The sequence below is a fragment of the Cibotium barometz genome, chromosome 57 (genome assembly GCF_041138505.1).
Source record: "Cibotium barometz isolate CiBa-2024 chromosome 57, ASM4113850v1, whole genome shotgun sequence".
Classification (NCBI taxonomy): domain Eukaryota; kingdom Viridiplantae; phylum Streptophyta; class Polypodiopsida; order Cyatheales; family Cibotiaceae; genus Cibotium; species Cibotium barometz.
Window position 1 is genome coordinate 39313950 of NC_141102.1, and position 25084 is coordinate 39339033.

Below are 25084 nucleotides of genomic sequence, written 5' to 3' on the forward strand. Positions count from 1 at the left end.
AGAAAGAAAACTCACCTCTCTACAGGCGGAGATAGTGCAGTGGGAGAAGGAAAGCCTTGATTGACAAGCATCTCAAGCACAAAAATTTCAAGCAAGGAGAACTAGCATTGGTCTATAACTCCAAGTTGGGATTGCACCTCAGAAAATTCAAGATCTGGTGAATAGGGCCATTCATGGTTTAAAAAAACCACTCAGTCAAAATGCCTTTACATTAGAAAGCTTGGATGGCATACCTTTTCCCAAAACAATGATAGCTTAAGGATGAGAAAGTACTTGGGCCAACCGGTGGAAATCACACCAGAGGAATAACAAGTGGAGGACAAGGAGCTGGTTCAGAGCATCTGCTATGGCATGATCTCACTAGTAGAGATTGACACAAAAAATCCAAGAAGCAATAAAGCCACAGAGGAATTCTGCAAGGGTGGCTAGTCTATGAAAGATCACAATTCCGCAAACAAACAAGGCCAGGTTAGCAAAGAAGCAAGTAACCAAGTGTACGCTTGCCAGATCCATGTCAGCAATGCAAATGGCCACACAATGTCAGCATAAGTAACTTCATGGAGGAAAGTTGTCACAACATCATTAAAACTCCACATACAATAGGAAGACAGGGAGGCAACAGCAGCGAGAAATGTTTAACGCCTTTAAGTTAAGACGATTAGGATGATACAAATCAAGGGTCAAGTCACATAAAAAATCAAAAGCTGAAAATGAAAATTCCCCAAGAAAGGAAGGAAAGTTGAAAAAACATTGCAAAAAAGAGCACAAGGATCCAAAACGTGCACACTCTCAACCTGGCTTCTTGCTCATAGCTTTCTCACCAATTCAAAGCACTCTCTCTGAAGATAGAGACATGCCAAAGATCAGCAATACTCTAAGGTCAGACAAAAGGCCAGAGAAAATCCTCTACATGCTGATGATGGTCCCTAACATGAGGAAGAAGGAACACCAGGAGTGGGTGAGGAAGTGCTGCTTGAAAAGTTGCTAGATTACTAGTGGGAGAACCTACAGAACCCAATGGATGGGGGAAAGATTATTAATGAGTTTCTTGAGACAAACATTGTGCATATGGAGGGGAAGGAGCCCATAAAGATCTTGGAGCTCGCAGTGCACCACACACTAGGGTTGCCAATGGACAGTGCACTCGACACAAACATGAAGACCAGGGTGGAGGAAGTGCTGCTTGAAAAGTTGCTAGATTACTAGTGGGAGAACCTACAGAACCCAATGGATGGGGGAAAGATTATTAATGAGTTTCTTGAGACAAACATTGTGCATATGGAGGGGAAGGAGCCTATAAAGATCTTGGAGCTCGCAGTGCACCACACAGAGATCCCAAAAATAGGCCACATGGACTAGGTGAAGGATGTGTTAGATGAGACTCAGAGAGAACAATTTATCTTCTTCTTCCAAAATGTTATGTTCATGGGAAACATAGAGGACATGTTAAACAAAACCTATAGGCTACTCAAAGCAGCAGAAGTAGGAGAAAAGATCAAATGGGCTGCCATCTACAAGGAAAATTTGGCAAAATGAGTAGTCACATGGGCTAAAGAAAAACAACTGATGGTGGTGCATGCACACTAAGAGCAATTGCACAGGCTGCCAGGTCCGTGGATCTCAGGTCCGGAGAATCCAATGCGGAACGTCCACACCACAAAGCCAGAGGATCCTCAAAGTCCACGAGAGTAACCTTCAATTTGTTTAAAGATGATGCAAATGATCAAGAGGAATGTCTAAAAATAGCCCAAAAGGCTAGCAAAAAGAGAAAGCATAGAGTGTATGAATACCTGTTGCCTGACTTGGAAGAAGTAAAGAAATAGAAATCGCTTGATGCTAAAATAGAAATTATAAAAATAGCAAAGGGCAAACTCAGCAAGGTGTGGGACCAAGCCTTGGAAGCCCTGATTGAAATACAAGAGAAAATAGCCTGTAATTCCAAGAAGCTCTGATTAAAATACAGGAGAAAATAGCTTGTAAAGCTCAAAAGGTCATCCATGACCTAGATAAAGATGATGATGTGAGAAGCAGCCACAACAACAATAGCAGTAACAACAATAGAAGCACAATAGTAGCACCAGCAATAATCTACAACCCAAGTGTTCCCCAAGACAAGCATTTCTAGAAAGGAGAAACAAACAGAAAATGAGGAGTAGATCCTACTGCAAGCCATGAAGGCCATAGCTTAGAAAGTAGTTCAATGGGAGAAGGAGGCTAAGAAGCTAGCAGAGAAAAATAAGAAATTATAGCAAGAATTGCAGGATGCTACACCGTCCCAAGAATATGTAGGATGCCACAACCTCCCAGGAATATGCAAAAATTTTGAGAGAAGCCTATGAAGACAGCTTAGGGGTTCACTATATGTAAACTCTCTATATCACGTGCATTCAAGGTCTAATTTAAAACCCCTCATCTGTAAAATTTTTATGAATAAAACACACCCTTTTTCTATTCAATCTGTAAATACCCCCTTTAAATGGTACCCTTTTGTATGTAAAAAATGTGAAAAAAATGGATTTAAAAAACCCCTTGTTTTGAACTCACGTGCTACACTTACATATTTATAAGTGACCCCCCTAAGGAAGACATAGACAACGCCAAAATATAGACAGAAGAATACAAGGAAAAACTAGAGAAGAGAAAAAATTCGAAATGGACATAATCAGTGAGTTGAACGCCCTTGAATTAGAAATGCAACACTATCTAGAAAACAAAGATCAACTCAGAAGAGAAAGGCCCGAAGATTGGGAAGAATACAAGGAACCCCTCCAAAGGCAGATAGAGGAGGCACAACTAATCATAAAAAAGGTACAACAAACCTAAAAAACGAGATTGCAGTGGAAACTAGAGCTGCGTGAAACGAAAGAAGAGGTTGCCACGCTACAAGCAAAAATCGCCAAGGTGAATGTTGATGCGGAACTAGCCTCAGAAAGCACAAAAAATGCTACCGGCCAATGTGCCAAGGAAAGAGCATGGTGAGATATTGGTTGATTTTCGGAAGTTTCAGGATGTCAACCAAGCCCTAAACAAAGAAAATGAGTGCCTGAAAGACAAATTAGCCAACAACTCAATTATTCCATGTGCCAGCACAGATAACCCATTTTTTGAAGCCTCTCATGTGACGTTCTCAGAGCTATACAAGGAGCTACCACAATACTTTCAAAATGTAGATAGAATCAGGTCCATACTGACCAATAAACCCCTCCCTCAAGAACATCCTTGCTCTTAATTCTTCTTGTTCTCGCATACTCTGGAGGGGAGGAAGATGCTCCCAATGAGGATGCAATCACCAAGCAGTGCCGATGTTTGGAAGTGGGGCACTGGAGACCCAGATGCGAAAAAGATAGAAAGACCACTTCCAGAACATGCGAAAAAGATAGAAAGACCACTTCCAGAACATCTGAAAAGATAGAAAGACCACTTCCAGAACATCTGAAAAAATATGAAGAAGCCACACAAGTTAAGTGGTGGCCAATCCCAATGGCGAAAAAATAAATACTAAGGCAAACCCCACTCCAACCAGTGGTAATAGTGTTCAACCTACCGCAGACTTCGCAAAACGACAATAGGGGTCTTGGGTGTTTAGAAGAGCAGGCGACAAAACTAAAAAGGATGCAGAAGTACGCCACATACTTTAACAATGTGTACATTCCGGATTGCACTCCTCTAGAAATTTTCGTGAAGTTTAAAGAAAAGTTTGTCAAGGGAACAAGTTCCAAAGCACAAGCTCTAGCACCGGGTGTGCCAAGTGTTGTGCCCAGATGCTCACTTAGTCTGACCACCTTCCATGTCGTGAGCACCACCTCGGTATTGCACTTATGAAGGTGGTGGGATGTAACCACCAGAGTAGCCATTGTCAAGATCAAGATGACTAAGCTTAAAAGGATGGTGCAAGGCAAGCAGTGGGGGCACTAGCTGAAGGTTGTGAAAGTTGCATGCTATTGTTAGCTCACAACAAGTGGACAACTAGTGATGTGAAACTTACTATAGTCATAGTAAGTTTCTCTGTAACTATAGTCATAGTTCTTAGGAGGTCTTAGCCTTACATCGGGAAGTTTCTCTGTAGTGAACTTGTACTGATTCTTGAAGTAATACATTAAACAAAGAGAAATGTTTCTATTCACTTGATCTCTGTGTACTCCCTACAAAATGTTGAATAGGAATGCTATGTCTCTGTTCTAAGAAACATGCTGTGTACCCAAGAGAGAGAGTGAAAGAGTTACATAGTGGAGTGAGAGCATAGTGTGAGTTTGTGAAGCTCTAAAGCTGAGTAGTATTTTGAATGTCCCCTTCACCACTCTAGAGTTGGTGTTTGAATCTAGAAGGCCTGGCAAGTGGCTACACGTCTCTCATGGCATTGCTTGATTGGTTTGATATCCTATCTTGCCACTCTACTAAGAGAAAAATTAGCGAGAAACACCCCTTGACTCCAATTCCACACATAAGCTGGTCTGACGGTTGGTTCCGCAATGGGTCTTGTCCTTTCTCTTTCTGCGCAGAGGCCAGGGGCTTTGCAGTCTTGCTCTTTGCGTGAGTTGTTGCCTCCTCACTTGGGTCCACAAGTCATGAGATCCCATGGCTTCCCCAAACAACCCAAGACTCGGATGAGGGGACACTCACGAGGAGCTTATAGCATGACCGTTCGACATTTACATCACTGGGGAGGGTTTGGTAGCTGGCACTGACGTATCTTCGCTAGAGATTCTACAACTAGACTACACCAACTAGTCCACACCTATCCAATCCACTTAGCATGTTCACATTATAGAACACTTGTATATACTCTATTATGTGTGTTAGTCACTTTTTATCTTCTTTGTAGACCTCTTTTGTTGTGGGAAGAAGGAGAAGATTTTTTAGCATCTCACCTTGTGTGTTCTCTTCTAGGGTTTGTGTGAGTGTGTATGTGCTTGCAAGAGCTCAAGCTCTCTTCTCCCTTGCATCTTTTCATAGGATTACATAAGGACCTGAGAGACTTACAGGTTGTTTAGGTCCTTCTCCGTTGAAGTTGGGCATGAAACTTGATATGTGGGTCTTATAAAAGTCAAGGAAGAAAACTGTAGAGTTTCATCCTTTTTGGGTCTACAAAGGAGGTGCAGCAAAAGGGTTAGTGTCTAGTCCAAAGCATCTTCAGCTCTGCTGCTAGCTTGCAGCCATCTCAAAGGACTAATGGAGGACTTGCTGAAGGATATTTGAGTTGGAGCTTGGTGTGCAGGTGGACCAGAGGTAGAGGATCGCTCCCATCAAGTTTGGCGGTGTTTAGACAAGTGGAAGTGGTTCTCGGCCGATATGCTCTAGCTGGGGTTGACATGATGCTAGATGCCTATTCCCTTCTCAAACACATAGTTTTGTTGTGATGACAAGGTCAAGGTACACTATTTTCACATTGTCTCTATGCTCATTTGATGCTTTAACTGATGGTGACAATGAAAAAAAAAACCTTATGGCTCCACCAAAATACTCTCAAAGCTTGAGAACCTTCGCTTGAGCCTAAAGTCTACTAGAGAAGCTTAACTGGCTGAGAACAATAGCTCAAAAGCTCCAATTAACCATGTATCTTTACACCTTTCTTGCCCAAGCCTCTAGGAGGCTTTGCCTAGCCCAAAAGAGAACCTGAAGGCCAATGTAAGGCACAATTGAACCATAGGAAAAGCCAACTCATATATTCCTCCAAAACCCACCCAGGACATCTCTGTAGCTTTTTGCTCAATCTTATAGAGAGAGAAACACATGTTTTCCAACCTATAGAGAGAGAACCACAAGCCTCCCATCCCTAGAGAGAGACCACTTTCCAGCCCTTTATACTTGATGTCGAGCCCTCTATGCTTGTTGTCCAATCCTCTATACCTGCTGTCTAACCCTCGATAGAGAAAACAGTGGCTATAGAGAGAGAAAATAGCCCATGGATCTAGCTCTCTGTAAAGAGAAAGATAGAACCCAACTAGGTTTGTAGAGAGAGATAAAACAACCAACAAGCTTGCATCTTAGTGGTTCTTCCTATCTATTTCTTGGTGTTTTCTTCTGGGCCATGGGTTGTAAGCTATTCAGCATGCAATTCTAAGGGCTATGTGAACTAGTGTTTTGGAGGTAGGTGAAAAATATTATGGAACAAGGTTTGCAAAGTGGAATCCTTGCAGTACAAGTTTTGTACTTTGTGGGAGTGTGGAAGGCAAGAGATTGGGACTACTAGTGTTGCTTTGTTCAAAACGCCAAACTAGTCAAAGTGGCCTATTTCAGCCCTAGTTTCTCTATGCTAGAAGATGCTAGAAGAGAACTAGGGCAAGGATGCAAGTTTTTACAATTGTGAAAAGTACCTATCTTATAGCTGCTATAGCTATGACTGCATAAGGACCCAAAGGACTTATAGGCTGTTGGGGGCCTTCTCCTTTGAAGTTGGGCATGAAACTTGATATGTGGGTCTTATACAAGTGAAGGAACAAGTCTTCATATTTTCATACAATACTTGGCACCTTGGGCTCACATTCCATCAAGAGCACGTGCATGGTGGCCCCCACAATTTACACACGACAGTTTGCATGATTTTGTGGAGCATGTATGGATGGCGATTGGTCACATTGTGCCTTGAGAGGATGGGAAGAGATGCATGGATATAGACAGTCCTCTCCCCGAGCATCCTTCACGTCCAGTGTTGTTCAATGAGCACACAGGTCCTGTGTTCATGGGGCCAGCTCTGATGACCTGCCAGATTTGCTGCAGGAGGGTGATGTATTTGCTGTTATTGCTAGTGAGGGCAATAGCAAGGGAGTAGACTACTATCTGATGAGTTGCATTAGGCCAAAGTGCATCCTTGACCAAGATCTAGTGGATGATCATGGGTTTTCTTTTGACGCCCATAGCATGATTGTGGCAAGCCAGTTCTACCAGTAGATTCGACTTCATCGGGGAAGTCTTGAGTTCCAGCAGTGGAAGTGTGCAAGTCACAATTAAATCACAAGACAAGCCTCGTTTGTCTAGCCCTTTAGTACGTGTTGTCTACCCCTTTGTATCTGCTTCTGTCGATCCCTCTGTACTTGTTGTCTAGCCCTTTGTACTTGCTCTCCAGCCCTAGACAGAGAAAACAGTGGTGGCTGAAGAGAGAGAAAACATAATGTCTAGGTAAACAAAAAGATAATAACCCAACTAGCTTTGTAGAGAGAGATATAACAACTAAACAAGCTTGAATCTTAGTGTTTCTTCCTATTTCTTTCTTGATGTTTTATTATGGGTTGTAGGCTTTCCAACAGGCAGTTTTGAGGGCTCTGTGGACTCGTGTTTTGGAGGTAAGAGGGGTGCTTGAGGTGAGAGATATTAGGGAACAAGGTTTGTAGAGTGGATCCTTGCAATACAAGTTTTTCAGTTTGTGGGAGTGTGGAAGGTAGGAGACTAGGACTAGCAATGTTGCTTTGTTCCAAAAATGCAAACTTGTCAAAGTGCCCTATTCTGGCCCTAGTTTTTCCATGCTGGAAGAGAACTAGGGTACAAGGTTTTGTGTGGAGTATGTCCATATGATGCAATCGAAGCACACAAAATATTTTGACAGTAATAGGTAGGTTTTTGCAGGGATCAAAAGTATCTCTAATATCTACTGTGCAGTTAGGACTACATAAGGACCCGAGAGACTTATAGGTTATTCGAGGGGGGTTATCCTTTTAAGTTGGGCATGAAAGTCGATATTTGGGTCTTATAAAAGTCAAGGAGAAAATCTACAAAGTTTCATCCTTTTTGGGTCAATGAGGAGGTGCAACAGAAGGGTTAGTGTCTGGTCCCAAAGCATCTTCAGCTACTAGCATAGAGGGCTGAAGGAGGGCTTGTTGAAGGAGATTTGAGTTGTATCTTGGTGTGCAGGTGGATCAGAGGTAGAGGATTTCTCCCATCAAGTTTGGGGGAGTTTGGACAAGTTGAAGTGGTTCTGGGTCGACATGCTCTAGTTGGGGGGGTCGACATGATGCTAGATGTCAATTCCCTCCATAGGCACATGGTTCTAATAATGATAAGATCCACATACACTACTTTTGCATTTTCCTTGTGCTCATCTAATGATTTGATTGATGATGAAACTAAAAAAAGACCTTCTGGCTCCACCAACATACTCTCGAATCTTGAGAACCTTTGCTTGAGCCTGTAGTCCACCAGAGAAGCTCAATTGGCTAAGACAATAGCCCAAATCAGTCCTGTATCTTCACACCTCTCTTATCAAGGACTCTAGAAGGCTTTACCTAGCCCAAAAGAGAACCTAAAGGCCAATCCAAGACACAATTGAACCACATGACAAGTCGCATCTATTCCTCCACAACCCAAGGACACCTATGTAGACCTCTGCTCAACCTTGTAGAGAGAAACACAAGCTACCTAGCCCTATAGAGAGAAAGTGATCTATACTTATTATCCAACCCTAGACACAGAGAACAATGGCTCTAGAGAGAGAAAACATCATGTCCAGCTTTGTAGAGAGAAATATAACACTCAACCAACTTTGTAAAGAGAGATATAACAACCCGACAAGCTTGAATCTTATTCTTTCTTCCTATCTCTTTCTTGGTGTTTTCTTGTGGACTATGGGTTCTAGGCTCTCCAGCAGATAGTTCTAAGGGCTGCATAAATAGGTGTTTTAGATCCAGGGGGGAGCTTGAGGTGAGAGATAGTAGGGAACAAGGTTTTCTGAGTGGAATCCTTGCGGTTGGTGGGAGTGTGGAAGGTAGGAGATTGGGACTAGCACTATTGCTTTGTTCTAAAAATCCAAACTTGTCAAAGTGCCTTGTTCCTACCATGTTCTCTCCATGCTAGAAGAGAACTAGGATATAATGTTTTGTAAGGAGTATGTCCATAAGTTGTTCTTGAAGCATATCAAATCTCATGAGACTTTAGCACCAAGAGGGAGGCGTTTTATAGGTGTGAAAAGTACCTATATGATAGCTGCAATTAGGAATGCATATGGACCCAAGGGACTTACAGGCTGTTGGGGGCCTTCACTTTTGACGTTGGGCATGAAACTTGATATGTGGATATTATACAAGTCAAGGAAAAAATCTGCAAAGTTTCATTTTTTTGGGTCTCCTAATAAGGAGGTGCAGTAGAAGGGTTAGTGCCTGGTCCAAAGCATCTCCAGTTTGCCAGCTTGCAATCATCTCATAGGGCTAATGGAGGGCTTGCTAAAGGAGATTTGAGTTGAAGCTTAGTGTGCAAGTTGACCAGAGGTAGAGGATTTCTCCCATCAAGTTTGGTGGTGTTTGGATAAGTGGAAGTGTTTTTGGGCTGACATGCTCAAGATGGGGTCGACATGATGCTAGATGCATGTTCCCTCTCAGAGGGGGGGTGGGGTGGGGGGTGTGGTCACTCATAAATATGTAAGCATAGCACGTGGGTTCAACAGAAGGGGTTTTTAAATCCCTTTTTTATACATTTTTTACATACAAAAGGGTAACATTTAAAGGGGATATTTACAGATTGAATAGAAAAAGGGTGTGTTTTATTCATGAAAAATTTATAGATAAGGGGTTTTTAAATTAGACCTTGAACACATGTGATATAGAGAGTTTACATATAGTGAACCCCCCGAGCCTATTCCCTCCTCAGTCACATTGTTCTTATGATAACGAGGTTCACATAAAGTGCTTTCACATTGTCCATGTGCTCATCTGACACTTTGGCAACACTAAAAAACAACTTTCTGGCTCCACCAAAATACTCTCAAAGTGTGAGAACCCACACATGAGCCTGTAATCTACTAGAAAATCTCAAACAACTAAGAAAAATAGCCTAAAAGATCCAAGACTCTATAAGACTCTTCCATGTATCTTTATGCCTCTCTTGCCCAAGACTCTATAAGGTTTTGCACAACCCAAAAGAGAACCTTAAGGATAGTGCAAGACACAACTGAACCACAGGGCAAGCCTCTATTATTCCTCCACAACCTGAGACATCTCGATAGACCTCTGTTCAACCTTGTAGAGAGAGAAACACCTACTGTCTAGCCTGTAGATGTACATGGTGTTGAGCCTTAGATAGAAAATAATGTCTCTATAGAGAGAAAACAACCCATCTAGATTTGTAGAGAGAAAGATACAACCTAGCCAGCTTTGTAGAGAGAGACAAAATAACCTAACAAGCTTGAATCCTAGTGTTTCTTATTATCTCTTTCTTGGTGTTTTTGTGTGGGCTGTGGATTGTAGGCTATCCCAGCAGCAGTTCTAAGGGCTATGTGGACTGGTGTTTTGGAGCCACGAGTGGAGCTTGAGGTGAGAGATAGTAGGGAACAAGGTTTGCAGAGTGGAATCTTTGTAGTACAAGTTTTGCAATTGGTGGGATTATGGAAGGAAGGACATTGGGACTACCAGTGTTGCTTTGTTCCAGAAATCTAAACTAGTCAAAGTGGCATGTTCTAGTCCTATTTTCTCCATGCTAGAAGAGAACAAGGTTTTGTGTGGAGTATGTCCATATGTTGTATTTTTCTCATCCAAGCTCAAGAAGAAAATGGCCCCCCAAAAAAGCAAAGCATCTTTGTGATGATCTTTAAATATATTTACATGTAAAATAGAGAAATATAAACTAATCAAATTCAAACATGAGTTTTGTGCCTTTCAAGAGCACTTTGCTTGGCTCTTTCTCTTTTCATAATTGATCGGTTCTTGAAGAGAGAACATGTCATGCAATAGGATATGGACCCTCTTAGTACAGTGCATGTGACATTTCTTATAGTTATTTCAAAGAATTAGTGATTTTTAAAGAACATCATTTCAAAGGTGTATCTGAGAATGAAAAAAAAACCCACTACTTGTGAACTACAAGAGATGTCCATAAGCTCTAAACATTCAATGATGTTAACTGTTGCCAAAAAATGCTTACAAGAAAACAAGATATACATTCAACTCATATCAACTATTATCAACAAAAAAAAAGTTGTGTATACTCATTCTTATATGTGTACTGAAAATTTTAAAAAAAAGTTGTGTATACTCATTCTTATATGTGTACTGAAAATTTTAAAAAAAAGAAGAAGATATAAAGTGTGTTGGTGAAGAGGTGGCACAATTTTCTTCTTAAATTAATAAATATAGGTGAATATGTCATTTCCCCATCTAGAAAAATGTTAGCTCACACAAAATGGAGCTGGACTCACATATAGAATACTTAGAGACAAGAAGGTAGAGGTGTAGAGTGTGAGAGAGAGATTGGTAAGCTCAAAAGAGACAGATGAAGCTCTCTACAAGCATAAGCAACAACTCTAAACTATGAAAGAGGTTGCTTATATACCTAGCCCGTTTTCAAGCATGGATGGTCATGGGAAAAGACCTATAGTGGGATGAAGTATCCATGGCATAAGTACATGGGCTCATAGTGTAGTACTAACAAATATCCCTGAAGTACAAATGTGACGTTTATAGAGATTGTAGATCAGTCTATTAAAGGCAAGAGGCCCAAAGCTTTATGGAAGGCCTTAAACTTTTTACATGATAAGGCTTTAGTGAAAAGTTTTGCCATATTATCAATAGATCATATTGATCTCTCCTACATGGAGCCTCTCTTTTAACATATCAATGTGCTTTATCTTGGCTACATGAAAGATAGGATTCTTTGCAGCTGCCGTTGCACTTGGACTATGTTAGTGAGGATAGGAGAAGGGGTGTTTAAAGAGACATAAAGATCCTGAGAAGATCCTCCATCAATCTTCTCACCCATACACATTCAGTTGTTATAATGAATGCCTTTCTGTATTTAGCTTTGTACAATGATTCTTCTTGAGTTTCAACAACATCAACTCCATCATTATGAGTCTTTGGTTCTTCTTCTAGTTGTTCACCTTCAAAATAAATTGCTACAAAGAGCAACTTGGACTATAAGCACTCACCTTGGATCTTTTAGATCTTCTTTAAATAGGACTTGCTCACAATTTTCTGGTCAGTCCAAGAATTCTTCAAGTCAACTTGAATAGACCTGAGTCTTGTTCTCTCATGGAGTCAACTTGAACAAACCCACTCTTGTCCTCTCAGGGAGTTCACTACATGTAAACATAGTATATCATGTGCGTTCAAGGCATATATATATAACTCCTTATCTGTAGATTTTTCATATTTAAAACTCCTATTAATGGTGCCCTTTTGTAAATAAGTTTCTCTCAAAACATTAAATATAAAATGTCATGCTGAACTCAAGTGGTAGGTTACACTGATTGATAAGTGAATCCCTCGAGCTTATCCTTTCTTATGGTTGTATTTGGTTCATTTGTTACTACCTTGAACTACCTCTCATTAAAGATAAACATTTAAAACCTTCTAAAGTAAACGTTGATGATGTTTTGAATGGTTCCACAGTAATCAAGCATGCCAACTTCTTCATTCAAGTCACTTAAACTTGATCGACTTTCTTGCATGAAGTTAGCCTTGACATCGCTATATCAATTTTTTTTCTTTTACAATCTATTCATTCCTCTTGAAAATGACAGTCGTGTGATCAAAGTGTACCATATTTATGATACTACAAGCATAACAAGAATTAGCATGCAAAGTGATTCATGATAAATAGACTTTTTTATTTATTAATGAGACAATAGTTAAGGGGATTGATCACTTGTGTGCTTGTACAATAAGTGTCCTCACTTTGGATCACCTTCAAAGTTTTTTTATAACAAAAAATAATTATTTTTTCACTAAAATTGTTTAATATCACACACTTGGTAAAAGAATTTGACTTTGAGCTCTTCTAATGAAACATCACATTGTTAGTCATGTAGTTAAACATATGATCCGATCAAAAATTAAAATTTTCAAATGTTAAACTTCCTACATCACAAATATAGTTTATCTCGCACATTCTAAACTTATACAGGTAAACAATATGGTCTTAAAATGTTAGGGTGGTTGCAAGGTAAGGGGCACCACTTTTGATAGTTAGGCGCCCTGAAGGTAGCTTGAAAACATGCATCTTCGCAAGTTAAAGGTTCAATCTCTCATGGTTATGTTTGGAATTTAGTGACATGGTGTTTGGGTACAGTATACATATAATGAGTATTCAAATGGCACCCATGATCAAAAATCCAATCTATTTTAGGAATTGTTTCATTGCACAGAAGTTTCAGTATTTGTATTTTTCAACTTTCTTTACTGTAAAATGCTTAGTACTTTTGCATCGTCTAATGATCATCCCAATTTGTATATGAAAAGAACACATTGCATAGATCTTAACTTGATTTATTACTAAATTTTTTAGGTATTTTACTAATTTTTCTCCGCTTTATATTGTAAAGCAACATATGATTTAAATAAGTATAATAATAGGATGTTAGGAATGTACCTACTAGGGCCATTCTATATCTACCATGCATGTGAGATTATTGAATGACCCTAGGTCCATTCTACCATGCACACTCTTTCTTGAATATAGCATAAAGGACATGGAATGGCTCGAGAACCATTCTATATCTAATGTAGCAAAAGGGTATGGAATGGCCCTAGCGCCACTCTACTATGTACATTATTTTTCTTGTAAAGTACAAGGGATTCTAGAATTGCCATATGGCCATTCTAGAATGGGCACTATGTTCTAGTGAAGCACAAGGTGTGTCGAAGTGCCCTAGGGCATTCTATAATGCTATAGAAAACAAGACACGTAGAACATGATCATCACTCACCCAAAATGTTAGAATCTGTCCAAAGTTGTACATGGCCTCAAATGGCCATGTTAGAATGTGTCCAAAGTTGTACATGGCCTCAAATGAGCACACAATTATAGAGAATCATGCGACAGACATATAGTCCTTATGTATATCTACAAATCTCCATCAAGCATCTTTGTGTTTTTTTGGCAAGTAAACATCCATTACATACTTTGTCTCTCGATCATGAACAATGCTCAAAATGGTGTTACATGACTCGATGTAATAAGCTACATGGTTTTGCTGTATCTACATTGAACCTTTTGTTGTAAACAACTTTAATATTGAAATGAAATGAGTCCCCTTAGAGTAGGATGCACATCGACTTAGATTCCAATCCAAGAAAATACCATAAAAAGTACACTAACGTTCAAGAAAACACTTTCCATCACAAAGGTTTAAGGCTATTGGTGAACATAACTTACTTTAATAAACTCATTAAAAGACTTTTATATATCTTCTTATATTCAAATCAAACGAGTTCCCTTAGAGCAGGATGGACTCTGACTTAAGATCCACTCCTTTAAAATACTAAAAAACAAGTTCCCTTAGAGCAGGATGGACTCTGACTTAAGATCCATTCCTTTAAAATACTAAAAAAAGTATAAGATAGTTTAAGACAACTCTTACCAGAAAGATTTAAGGTTGCTAAGATCATAAACTTTATATATCTTCTTATATTCAAATCAAACGAGTTCCCTTAGAGCAGGATGGACTCTGACTTAAGATCCACTCCTTTAAAATACTAAAAAAAGTATAAGATAGTTTAAGACAACTCTTACCAGAAAGATTTAAGGTTGCTAAGATCATAAACTTTAGTTCATTCATTAAAATACTTTCTTTTTCTATTCAAATCAAAGGAGCCCCCTTAGAGTAGGTTGCACTCCAACAAAATACGACAAAATAGACACTAAAGTTTAAGAGAACTCTTGCTAGAAGGGTTTAAAATTATCGTGAACATAAACTAAACTGTAATGCATTATTAAGAGAGAAGTTCAATACATTTGAAAATTTCTTGAGATACCAGGAGAAATGTAACATAATGATTTTCCCCCTTTGGAAAAACAACTTATAAACACTATCAATGAGTGTTCATGTCTATACATTTCTTTACATGCACTTCTAAACTTCCAAGTACTGTCTTGGTTCAAAGTTCTTGATCTTATGCAAGCTATTATCATTTTGATAACACCTCTTTGATAAATTCATAAGTCTAGAAAAAGTTGCACAAAACGAGTCGCTTGAGTTAGAATATAGATACATTATAAACCATTGTCTATTGTGATTAAAATTTCAAATAGAGTGGTACCTTTATGTTATTGTTGATATTCAAGAGACCATGATTGTTTAGCAATTTATTAATAAATTCCTTCACATGCTGAGCCTTCATGTTAGTTCCTCCTTTGCAACCCAACATTTTAGATAGTGAAATCAATTGTGGTGTCTTCATGCTTGAAATGTGTGAACGTTCTTTTAGCAGGATATCTCGTATTTCATATTCTGTGTGTTGAGATAAACTACAACTAAGGATTTGCATACTCCTTACAATAATCTTTCCTCCTTTATCATCTCTTCGACCACCACTGGTATCACCAAATTTGCTTCTACATTACCCTCAAAATGTCATGTAATTTCTTTGCAACAAGAGGAAGTCTACCTATGTTGAATCTTAAGTGTAACCATTTCACATTATAATCTTTCCAATAATCAACCACACCACTAACAAGGCTAAACCATTCATGGTCATTCAACAATGGGAGCTGGCCATAATGGTTAGAGTCAATCACACTATGTACATCCTCAGCATCATTAAGCCACATCAAGTAAGGTAGTAATTCCCCCAAGATAATGTTGTCGAACTTTTTATCTATATCAAACTTGGATGGGAAGATGTAGTTTCTAGTGGGAGTAACACAACAAGAACGGTCCTCCTAGGATCCCATTCAAAGGCTTTAGACATTCTCTTCAATGGCGTAAACATTACCTCGACACATGGACTGTTTGGCCTAAATAGTTTCTTCTTCTCATAAGTGTAACAAGTGTGTTGACCCCAAATGGAAAAAAAAGAAATTATTTTTCTTGCTTTTTTCTTGCAAAGCTCTCACCATTTGAATAACATTATCCTCCATTGCCGTTGACCAGATCCCAACATTACAACTTTCAAAAAGGGTCTACAAAAATTTTATATATCCAGTCATAGTATAAATATCTATTTGGACCATACATGGTGGATTGATGTAACAATGATGGTTGAATACAACTCTTTAATAACGATCCATTAAAATCCAACACCACAGTCAACATTAATTTCTTAGATATGTCTTGTATTATATTACTCTCATTATCGCCTGTAAACTGACTCCTCCAAAACTTCAATAGCATTTTCACTTGTAGGAATATTGTTGAAGCTTCTTAGCAATGATCTTTTATTGTGAATATCAGATGTTATTGTTCAATTCAAATCTTTATAATGTTCATATCATCTACAACATTAAAACACTAGGAACACTTTATTATTATGAACAAATCTAAACACTATATAAAACATCAAGATGAATGGTCCCAAGCATTAGGAACTCAATGGAGTCTTCTTGGGCCCTTTAATTTGGACGTTTAGTGAAATGCTTAAAATGCTAATCCATCTTTGACCAAGCCTAGAGGCCTAGTCCTAAAAGCATATATTTGATTTTTCACAAAAACAAAAAAAATAAAAAAAAGGAGATATTCCTAGATCTGGCCACCTAGGTGACTTTAAAGCTTTCTAATGGGCTGTCAGTCAGTAATCATAGCCTGCAGCAACCTTTTCGAACTCCAAACATTCCAAAAATTCGTCACTTTCTTCCCCCCTTTTTTGTGTGTACACCAGATCTCTTTCTCTCTCTAAATCTTCTCTCTAAAACGCCCTGCACTCCTTCTCCATGGAAAAAAGCGTCTTTCTCTACTCCAAAAGCCATAGCTAACAGATCTGTACTCCTAAATGAGCCTTCTCTCTCCAAACCCACAGTAGTAGCCATGGCTTGCAGGGAAGAAGCTTACCATGAGCATTCTCTCTACAGTACTTGGTCCTCTCTCCATAGCTAGTAGGTCTGTACTCCTAAATGAGCCTTCTCTCTCCAAACCCACAGTAGTAGCCATGGCTTGCAAGGAAGAAGCTTACCAGGAGCATTCTTTCTACAATACTTGGTTCTCTCTCCAAACCCACAGTAGTAGCACAGAAGAACCTTTTCATAAAGTATTCTCTCTCTCTATATTGCTTAGCAGCCATAGCTTGCACTAAAGAAGCTTCCCATGATGCATTGTCTCCTTTGCATTTTCGTCTCACCATTGCCAACCCTCTCTATGTTTCTTTGGCTCCCTTTCTGGCTTCTTTCTCTATCCACAATGCAGCTCTAGAGAAGCAACCCTCATCTCCATTCTTTCCATTATTTTTTAATACCATATCCTGCTCCTGCCACTCCTATTCAACCCAAGCTTACAAGCCTACTTTCTTGTAGATGGCACTACAAGACATCACCAATAAGCCTTCTAAGATCTGCCTTCAGGTTGATTTGGAGACAGAATACGCAACCCTACGCAGTAGGCATGTTGCACCCAATATTTCATACGATCAGCTTCGAATGCAAGGAGCAAAGGCCATTGATCTTTGGATTGATGGAAATCTTTATCCACCAGATCCAATATCTGGTGCCCCTCCACCATTCAAAAGCATTACAAGTTTTCTTATGTTTGTTGGTGATGGTTTCAATGGGCTTCTTGGCTATTGTAGGAGATTACACATGTTGTGGCTAGATGAAGTAGCTGAAAAGAGACAAACACAATTTGTCTTCGACCAGCTTCAAGCGGCATCGACTAAGCAGATCAATGGTTTGATGTAGAGGATTAAAGAGCTCTCAGAGGAGCTTGAGGTGCAGAAGAATAATCTAGCGAATCGTGTGCGCACAATAAATCAATTTACCGATAATTATGTTCGTCTTCAACACTCCACTCGTAATCTTCGACGTCGTGTTCACCATTTCACTCACCTTCCCATGGGATATCACGCAAGGCAAAGAAAACGTAAAGCTGTTGGGTTGCTTTCAAAGACAGCAGCAGCAGGCGCATGCAAGAGGCGTAAACAAACAACCAGGTAAAAATTTTTGTAGGAATTATAGCAGCTTTGAGAAGCAATTAATGAATAAAGCATCTCTCATGGTTGACCATTGTGATTGTAGGGCTTGTGCAACAGCTATACTAGGATGTAACAACGCTGAGGACAATGTTAATGCCTCCCTTCTTCAGCATGTCCTTCAGGAGAAGGATATTATGGAAATGATAACAGGTTCTGGTAATGATAAGCTGCGGGAGACCCTTCGTCAACATTTCTTGAAGGAAATCAAAGAAATTGTCACCCCCAAAGAGATGCTTGATATATGTGACTCAGCAGGTATTAGCCAGAAAGGTTACAGAGCAATATACAGGTCAATCACTTTAGGGTTGCGAGAAAAGGGAGTTATGCAATCCTTACTTCCAACACTTTATAGCTTACAGATGGCAAAGAAGTGTGCTAATGGTGATATTGCATCCATGTTCGAGGGTGGGTACAAGTGGGTGGGTACAAGTGGGTGGAGGATATTATGCCAATGCCAACAATCAAACCCTTTGAATACAATGCATATAACAATGTCTACATTGACATGGAAGTGCTACAAAAAGCAATGATTCAGTACTATGGCGTCACACTTGAAGAGACAGGTGGAAATGCCGTGTTTGTCTTGAAGCTGGATGAATGTCAAGTGGTTAAAGGTCAAAGACTGGAGCGTGTTAGTTTAACCTTGATGAGCCGAGCACTTAGAGGAAGGCCTTTAGAGACCCAAGAGTTGGATGCAACTGAAGACAGCAACAGTAGGGGTCAAGGGCATAAGCAGGACTACTACGGCATTCAATCAGAGAAGAACATCTGGTGGCAAGCAGCATGGGTCCTCCCAAAAGAGAACCATGATACCTTGAGGTGGTATTTTGAACGGTCTGGCATTCAACATGTCGTCTCTTGTCAGGTCAATGGTCAGAAGCTTGATGTTCCCGGAATAGGCTGCTTTAATGTTGAATGGCACTTGGGTGGCGATCTAAAAACCTTAAAGTGTATGTTGGGTTGTAAAACAGGTGCGAATACTATATTCTCATGTGTTTACTGTTGTCATTCCAAGACAGCAGTAGACTCAAGAGTAAAAGGGAAACAACCTAGCAAAGACAAAAGTCAAAAACAGGTGGGTGCAAAAAAAGCAATCGTTTTTTATGCTGAACAGAGGAAAGGATCAAAGGTATGGCATAATGGCATATTAAGTTGTGACCAGAGCAAGCCACCTAGTCGTGACCAGGAGGACAATGCTTGGAACCCAATCTTGGAAATTCCACTATGTCAAGTGCATGTGTGCACATTACATGCAAGACTCAGGATTTTGGATAAGCTATTGATGCTCCATATAAACTATGTCTGGAACATGGAGCCCGAAGATCGACGAGAAGAGTCAATACGTGCACTAGAGGGTGTACTTTCCTCTATGGGATTACATGCTGGAGCAGTGGTCTTGACAAAGGACAGAAAATCAAACCCTACACAAGACAACCCTAATAAAATTTGCATGGGTGGATCAAAGGCAAGACACTTGCTATCAAACCACTTGGGTTCTCATAGCCACACTGACTTTGAAATTTGGAAGAAGATATGTGATGTCACAACATATCGAGGAAATGATGCCAGGCTTGGCCTAAAACGTGCACATGTATCGGAGGTGTGTAATAAAATGGTCGATCTTCTAGAGCGACCTCACCTGGATGACCATGGTATTGAGGCACTTAAAGAAGCCACTTATAGATTCACAGAAGAAATGGTCGAGGCATGGGGAGAAACACACATTACTCACTACATGGTAATGTTGTATTTATTGTGTCCTTGTAGTATGTTCTTCATACTATTTGTTGACTTTTTGTCATTTTCTATGCAACATATATTGTATGCATATGGGCCATACTTTCTCGATAGATATGGCTCTTTAGCACTTTGGAGCAATCAAGGCATGGAGAAATCACATTACCAAGCAAAGGCCGTGTATTTTAAGGGCACTCGCCATGGTGGTGGCAAAGTCAAGAGTAATGCACTCCATGAAATGTTCAACTGGTTCTATCGCGTTCTGGTTGGCAAAAAAAGGCAGAAAAGTCGCGGTAATTTGTCTCTTAGGCGTCAAATAATGAAAACTGTTAATGCAAGAAGAACTGAAGGATACAACAGATCAAATGCTAGGGAGAGACTATGGCAGTGGGTAGCAAGCAAGCGTCGGTGTGGTTCCTCATGGGCTTAAACTCTCTGATTATAATCTTTTTGTGTTTTTAAATTTTTTAAAAGTTTTAAAAAATTATATTTATAGACATATTTAAGTCATTTTTCATTTATAGCCACCGCATTTCAATTTCTTCTTTGTGCTCTACTCTCTCTTGCCCTCCCACTATCTCTTGCACTCGTACATACCTAGGCCATGCCAGAAGAACAGGAGCAAGACTTGCGGTTTTTCGATCAACTCGGCCCACTACCTGCTACCTGCTACAGCAAAAAGGACAAGTCTACCTATCATAACAGAGCAAGAGGCAAAGGAGATGAGAGAAGAAGAGCGCAGGAAGGAGGCCGAAGAAGCGCAACGCAGGAAGGAAGCTGAAGAAGCAGGGTCTAGTAGAGAAGCAGAAGAAGAGCGGCGTTGAAAAGAAGCCGAGGAAGGTCAAGGGCAGCCACCGGAGATTGTTATTGAGGCCGACACCCTAGAACAGCTAGAGGTTATCTTGAAGAACAGGGAGGTCGAGCTCTTGTCCTATGGCATCACGAAAGATACCATTGACAAAGAGTTTGCTCTTGTGAGGGCAGCTTGGGAGACAGAAATGCAAAAGAGACAGCAGCCCAAAGAGGACGCAAGGAGGGCAAGCCAAGCACAGCCACACAGGCAGCCACAACATCCAGACGGCCAGTCAAGAAGTGTGGTAAAAGAATGGAGGGCAAGTTTCGGGACCAACAAGAAGAGGAAGAGCGTGCACAAAAGAGAAAGAAGTTCAGGTCTGAACGACCACCGTGGGAGAATCAAAGACCACCACCGCCTCCACCAGTTACAAAGAAGAAGAGAAAATGGAGGCCAGGGACAGTCGCGCTACGAGAGATTAGGAAATATCAGAAAAGCATAGATCTTCTCATCCCCAAGGCACCATTCTCTCGACTGGTGAGAGCAACAATGGAAAAATATTCTGACAGGGTTGACCGCATACAGAGCACAGCTCTTGAAGCTCTTCAAGAAGCTGTTGAAGATATTGTAGTTTCTGTTTTTGAAGACTCAGTGCTGGCTATGGTACATGCCAAGAGAGTTACTTTGAAGCCTGTAGATATGTCCCTAGCCCTACGTCTACGTTTAGAGCGTAGCCTTCTACCTCAATAGGCTAACCCATTTTGTAATACTCCCTACAAAATTTTGTAATGTTCCCAGATTCCTTTGTAGCTTTTTCACACATTAATGAAAACTTTGAGTTGTGTTACATTCTTTGTTGAGTCCATTTTTTTTGTATACTCAGTGCCAATGAACATTTCATTTAAAAAATATAAAAGCACTATACACACAGGAAGAAACACACACAAACACACACACACATATATATATACACACACAAACATATATACACACACATATATATACATATACAAATATATATACATATGCACATATATATATATATATGTACACACACACACATATATATATGAATATTTATATATACAAAAAATGTAGATCCTATAAAGTCAACTAGAGAAACTTATACAGTGTCTTATGTGCCTCAAGGCAAAAAAAATAAAAAAAAATAAAAAAAAATGCCATGTGCGCTACGGCGCGTAAATCTCCAGTTTGACCAGGTCAAAATGGAGATTTACGCGCCGTAGCGCACATGGCATTTTTTTTTATTTTTTTTTATTTTTTTTTTATTTTTTTTGCCTTGAGAGGCTCATAAGACCATTTAGGTGCCCTAACAGCCCCAAATCTTACATATATGTGAGTGTGTTTACATCTATAAATACAATATTTTTTCATACCGCTCTAACCCAATCTCAATTACTTTTTTTAATCACGATCTCAATTAAAACAAATCCTAAACAATTTTTTCTATGAACACATGAACAAAATCTTAAAATTGCGATGCTTGAAATGGTATGTCACAAGTACGCCAGGAAAAATCACAACTTACAATGCACAACAAAATTTTTTTATTAAACTTGGAAGAGAAGTTTGCATTACATCTTTTTAATAAGCTCTTGGAAGAGCTCAGGAGATAGAGTTCTAGAGGCTGGTTTCTGGCCTAAGCTTTGGAATACATCACTCGGCTCATTGATTCCTTGAGCCTGAGAAAGGGCACAATGGCCTAAAACTGAGCCGGGATGGTTGCCCGTGAAGCAATACAAGGCAGCTTCCCTAGCTACCAAAATACATTTATTTATGTTCGAGGCTAAGGGGTTCTCCGACAAGACTGCACTAAGTGCTTTACATTTTAGGAGCTCGGCATAGGCGATCTCTGCATATTCTAAATGAAAAACCCGCACTATGTCGGCTCTGAGGGCAGGTATGTAGTGCCAAAGGGATGCATCTCGACCCTCTGACTTTGGCCGCGTTCCTCCTACGCGCATAGCAAACTTGTCCACTTCAAAAGCAGTCTGTCAACATGTCAATATAGAAGTTAGGAAGCGTGAAATGATACAAAAAATAATTTGCTTTACAACTAAGAAGTAAGGACATACCTCAGTTGCATCGTCACTTGCAACTAGTTGCTCATTCGTCAAGTTTATGCTTCCTTGGTCTTGAGCATCGCCAGCAACAACCAAGGGCATGTGTGGTTCAAAGGCATCTACGCTCTCATAGAATTGCACTTCTTGCTTTATTTCAACGAGCGCTTTGGCCACTACAACTTCCAAGGTACTGCTACCAATATCATATGCAAGCGCTTTTGTGAGGTTGTCATCTTCAAAAGAGATTTTCACTTTTCCTTTGTCTTGACCCCCAGCATTCACGGCAATAATAGAAAGTGCCTCATCCTCACGAAACCCGAGTGTCTTGGCAATGTCATCCAAAAACAAAAACTCTTTCCCATCAATAATGATTGGATGCAAAGACTTGATAACAAGGTCTGGGACCTCCTCAAGTACTTCATCACCCTCTAGAACTAGGTCCGGAACCTCCTCGGGGACATTATCTTGTAGAGCCACCAATGCCATTGAGGCCTCCCATTGTTCTGTAACATTCTCTTCCTCAGCTTGGGCCTCTTGGACCTGCTCCATTAGCTTTACTTTGCCCTTTTCTTTTTCCTTGCCACTTTCTTTCGCCACACCCTCTTGTAACAGAAGGACCAAAACCATGTCCCAGCTTAGGAAAGAAGTGCCGATGTTGCCCATTTGTAGATCCAGGAGTAAGTCTTCCTCCTCATTTCTGTAGTCCTTTTCTGTGAGGGATTTTAAAAACCTGGATAGGCGAAATCTAAAATTCTTCTCTTCCCTTGATGAGGTCAACTGGAACCCATAAGCCCTCATCACCCTCAAACATGATGGAGTACGTGCTGATGTGTTCATCCATATACTGAATGACATCTGTAAAAGCATCCGCGTGTAGATGCATTGTTGCACGTACATCAATTGCTCCCTCAAACATAGGGACGATCTCATCAACCCTATGAAGTAACTCAAGCTTTCCTAGCTGTGCAATAAGTGCGTCAAGTAGAGGTGCCATGTCTATGAGTGATTGGAGGAAATAGAGAGTGTGTGATACAGAAAGGTGTGCGAAATTAAGAGCAAGTGTTAGGAGAGAACGATAATTGTCAATTGATGTAAATGAGTAAAGTATCGTTTATAAATGGGCGACCTTGTTATAAAATTTTTAAAAACTTTTAAAATTTGTAAGTACCAAAAATTTTTTAAGAAATGGTATGCGAAAGCAAGAACGTATCCTTCCATCGCAAGGTCATTTCCAATTTATTAGTGGCTCACGCCACAGATGCTTCTGTGACCAACCTTACACTATCACAAAAAAATAAAACTGCACAAGACAATTGAAAATTCTTAATAAGACAGTGAGGCAAAAAAATTGAAATTGTATTTACTTCAATTCAAGATTACATATCTAGTGGTTATCTGATAGCTACACAGCCAGGGAAAGTAATTTCTCTACAAAGAAAAGATCGTTCCTGCCTTTTGCGCACTACTCTACCATTGATTATCAAAGCAAAATCACCACTGAGTGAGAAGAACTAAGTAGTCACGTAAGTTGGCAAGGGACCAGTCATCGTTCACAGTAACATCTTCTACATCCCCACCTTGCATGGATATATGTAGCACACCCTGTTCTGTAGAGGTTGTGTCGGAGTCTAACGCCTCCCATTCTCCATTTGTAAGCTTCCATCGCCTGTAAGGAAACGCAATGGACAACTGTTGCTTGGCAATATGATAGCGCGTCACAACCTTCTCAACAATTACTCCGCATCTGATGGTGTCTTCATTGTGTTGAACAACTTTTTTATCCCATGCAGGTGATAAGAAACAAGTCAGAGCTCTCTCCCCCTTTGCAATCCATAAAGTTGGGGTACAATGTGTGTCACTTGTACGGAACAGGTACACAAAGAGGTGTAGAGGTATGAAGCAGGTTATGGTTGCTTTGTGAGATCCATATGTGCACTTCATACATTTTGCACCTTGCTTTCGATCTGCAAACAAGCCATGGCCACTGAAGCATTGTCTGGAATTGGCCATTCAATAGATGTGAGAGTTGGCGTAGGTTTTGGAACTAATTTTCCAGTACCATTTGCTGTCGTGGGAACCACATATGTATCCTCATAGAAGAAGATGTTTCGTGCTAGAAGTTGTGCAGCTGGACATCCTCCAAAGATTAAACTACCAAGCTCCACATGGTATGCTTCAAAGGTTCCTGAAATTGCCTCCATAGGCTCCCATTCACTATAGTTTGAGGGAAAAATATCTACGCACAGGAACCCAAGAACAATCGAAGCAGTGCTCAGTATACCATTATTAGCACACAATTGATTTAAAAACAAGAATATAAAGTGGTGAAATAACTTACAATTTGCAGGAAATCGTTGACGTTGGTCATGGTCTGCTAGTTTCAGCTCTGTTGCCTTGTAAACATGTTGGACCTTGGCTAGCTTTTTTCCATCACGATCTTGTTTGAGCTCCAATATCCGCCCTTTCCAATGGTGACTTTGTATATCAACGTATCGCTTTGACACCTTGTGGCTTCCTCTTGTACTAGGCTGCATCGTAATCCAATTCCACTTCTCGTACTGTTTGATGTTCCAGTGCCCATCCTCATCTTGACCACTGCTACAAGAGAGAGATTGAATACTGATCGGAGGCCTTCGAGCTCTAGAAGAAGACAT

General features: G+C 40.0%; 1 protein-coding gene across 1 annotated transcript; it reads right to left on the reverse strand.

The window, feature by feature from the left end:
* Positions 1-1549: 1549 nt before the first annotated feature.
* On the reverse strand, positions 1550-25084 carry LOC147606733 (uncharacterized). The gene is made up of 11 exons (XM_086792255.1): positions 24769-25084; positions 24403-24666; positions 22443-22549; positions 22023-22358; positions 6667-6777; positions 4047-4142; positions 3843-3915; positions 3545-3603; positions 3250-3432; positions 1791-1904; positions 1550-1693 (listed from the first exon to the last, which is right to left on the reverse strand). The coding sequence occupies exons 1-11, from the start codon at positions 25082-25084 to the stop codon at positions 1550-1552; spliced, it is 1803 nt and encodes a 600-aa protein (XP_086648381.1).